A 2500-nucleotide genomic window follows, 5' to 3' on the forward strand; every position below is an offset into this window, starting at 1 on the left:
AAATTCAGTTTCTTACGAGTTAAAAAGTAAATGTAATCCAAGCCAAAAGGATTCAAACAATTATTTATCACCCATTTATCAAAGCTACATATGGTGGTATTTGTTTTACATTTTCACGCATGAACTGGAGTCTCGAAATATGCAGTATACTATACATTATAATCTTACTTCATTGTTACATAAATTTCGTTGTAAACCATCATTAAGATACTCTTTAAACGGTTGAATGAAACGACATAAAATAAAAATCAGGGAATATTTGGCATTTTCGCCATTCGGAGATGGTTCGCGCATGCGTGTTGGCGCCCCTATTGGATAGGTTGGTACACGTGGGCGGGTGGTGGTCTTTGGCAATAGAATCTGAAATACGGCAGCAAGCTATTGCGAGTTTTTGGCAATTATTGCAGATAATGACGCTGCAGATAAGGCCTATATATAATTAGGCCTTATCTGCAATAATTGCCAAAAACTCGCAATCACTTGCTGCTATATTTCAAGTTCTATTGCCAAAGAGCTCCCCCGCCCACGCGTACCAACCTATCCAATAGGGCCGCCAACACGCATGTGCGAATGGCGAAAATGCCAAATATTTCCTGATTTTTATTTTATGTCGTCTCATTCAACCGTTTAAAGAGTATCTTAATGAAGGTTTACTACAAAATTTATGTAACAATGAAGTAAGATTATAATATATAGTATATTGCATATTTCGAGACTCCAGTTCATGCGTGAAAATGTAAAACAAATACCACCATAAGTAGCTTTGATAAATCGGTGATAAATAATTGGCTTGGATTACATTTACTTTTTAACTCGTAAGAAACTGAATTTACTAAGTGTTTTACATGAAAAACATTTAAACAACAACAAAAAGTCTATTGGGTGTATTTTTATATTTATTCTCAGACTGGTAATCAAAAAAAAGGCTCTTAAAGTATTTTATATAGTCACAATCAGAGTAATACGTTCGAATTTGTTTAGATTTGATGGGTAGCAAGTGGTCTCTTCAGAGAAAACTGAAGTAAATCAAGTCGGTAACTCATTTAAAACAATAAAATACCTGAGTTTAGTTTATTTACAGTGATAACCTATAATGTTTGCAAATAAATGTGTTGTGCGATATCCATTTTAAACACGACTTCTGTAATACACGCACAATATGCGAGGACAACTTTTGTTGCAATGAAAATATCATGAAAAGTATAGCATACCTAGGTGAATAAGCCTAGAATAAATTTTGCTTTGATTGATGTGTCATGAAATGCGTTCTGTATTTGCACAAATAAGATCGATTTACTGACTGCTAATCTGCACAACTAGTTTTTTGAAGAAATAAACTTTTTCATGCTTTAGGTAGCATGATGTTAACATATTCAGATTCACATGCCGATATGAATTAATTAAAGCAAACAATAAATGTATATGTCTGTCTTATGAACTCAAAAGCGTTCTTCATCAGATGAAAAAGCAAATAACTGTAAAAATATTTTTTTTTCAAAGGCGCGCCACAGAGGCACGGGTCGCTCTGAGAAATGAGAAAATGGAGTAAAGGGAGAAGAGTGCCCTTAGAATAAGGAGGGGAAGAAGAGCTGAGGAACCTGTAAAAGGAAATAGGTAGGAGATAAAGTAGGGGGGCGTGAGCGTGGTTTTGTTCGAGCGGTACGACACTTTCGCTGTCGTACGCCCGACAGTGTCTATGCTCCGCCCATGCAGTTGAAATGATTTCAGGATTGTGACCTTCAGATAAGGCCTATTTAATATGATAATAATAGTAGTACTGATAATGATATGATGATACATTAATGATAATAATGATGATAGTGCTGATGATAATAACGATAACAATAAAAATAATAGTGATAATGATAGTGAGAATGATAATGATATATTAGTGACAATGATAATGATATAATAGTGACAAATGATAATGATAATAATGGTGATAGTAGAAGTTACAGCATTGATAGTATTGAGTGAAAACACATTCACTCATATCAAATGTTGTTGCCATTGTAGCTATAGATATGGCAACGACAACACCGACAAAACGCAAAAAAAAAAAAAAAAAAAATCCCCGCGCCCTCCATCCGAGACGTGGCAACGCCGCAAAGAGCCTCAGACTGTAAACAATCGCGATGGAGGAAGCCAGCGAGTGAGAAACTTCCTTCCATTTCTCTTTATTTTCTCCCATATCACCTCGCCACATCATGCCGGTGACCAGCCCAGTGTCCCCTAGGGTGTTCAAAGCTATCGAAAAGTCCGATATTCACACCCTAGCATGTTGCCGCGAGGAAGAAATAAGGGCCATCCTTCCGTGCCTGGTGAGGATGAGCCTGATCGCGCCCCTGGACCACTCGGAGGAATGCATTGCGGGGAGGAAAGTTATCCTGAGGATCCTGTCGGGGATTGAGGTAGTCAACTCCCTCGTGGCTCTGCTGTCTATTGACTTCCCCGCCTTGGAGATTGATGTGAAGAAGGAACAGCAACTCAGGTACGAGGA

At 37.6% G+C, this 2500-nt stretch overlaps 1 protein-coding gene across 2 annotated transcripts in view; it reads left to right on the forward strand.

Moving 5' to 3' along the window:
- The first annotated feature begins 2016 nt into the window (after positions 1 to 2016).
- The window catches only part of IntS2 (integrator complex subunit 2), an 18456-nt gene continuing 17972 nt past the window's right edge, over positions 2017 to 2500 (forward strand). For both annotated transcript variants that reach the window (XM_043020372.2, XM_043020373.2), the window contains exon 1: positions 2017 to 2491. In XM_043020372.2, coding sequence (XP_042876306.2) covers positions 2208 to 2491 — 284 coding nt within the window. In that variant the 5' untranslated portion in view covers positions 2017 to 2207. The remainder of the gene's footprint in view (positions 2492 to 2500) is intronic.

This window comes from Penaeus japonicus, unplaced genomic scaffold (assembly GCF_977035675.1).
Source record: "Penaeus japonicus unplaced genomic scaffold, GWHDUDI00000001_assembly GWHDUDI00000003, whole genome shotgun sequence".
Classification (NCBI taxonomy): domain Eukaryota; kingdom Metazoa; phylum Arthropoda; class Malacostraca; order Decapoda; family Penaeidae; genus Penaeus; species Penaeus japonicus.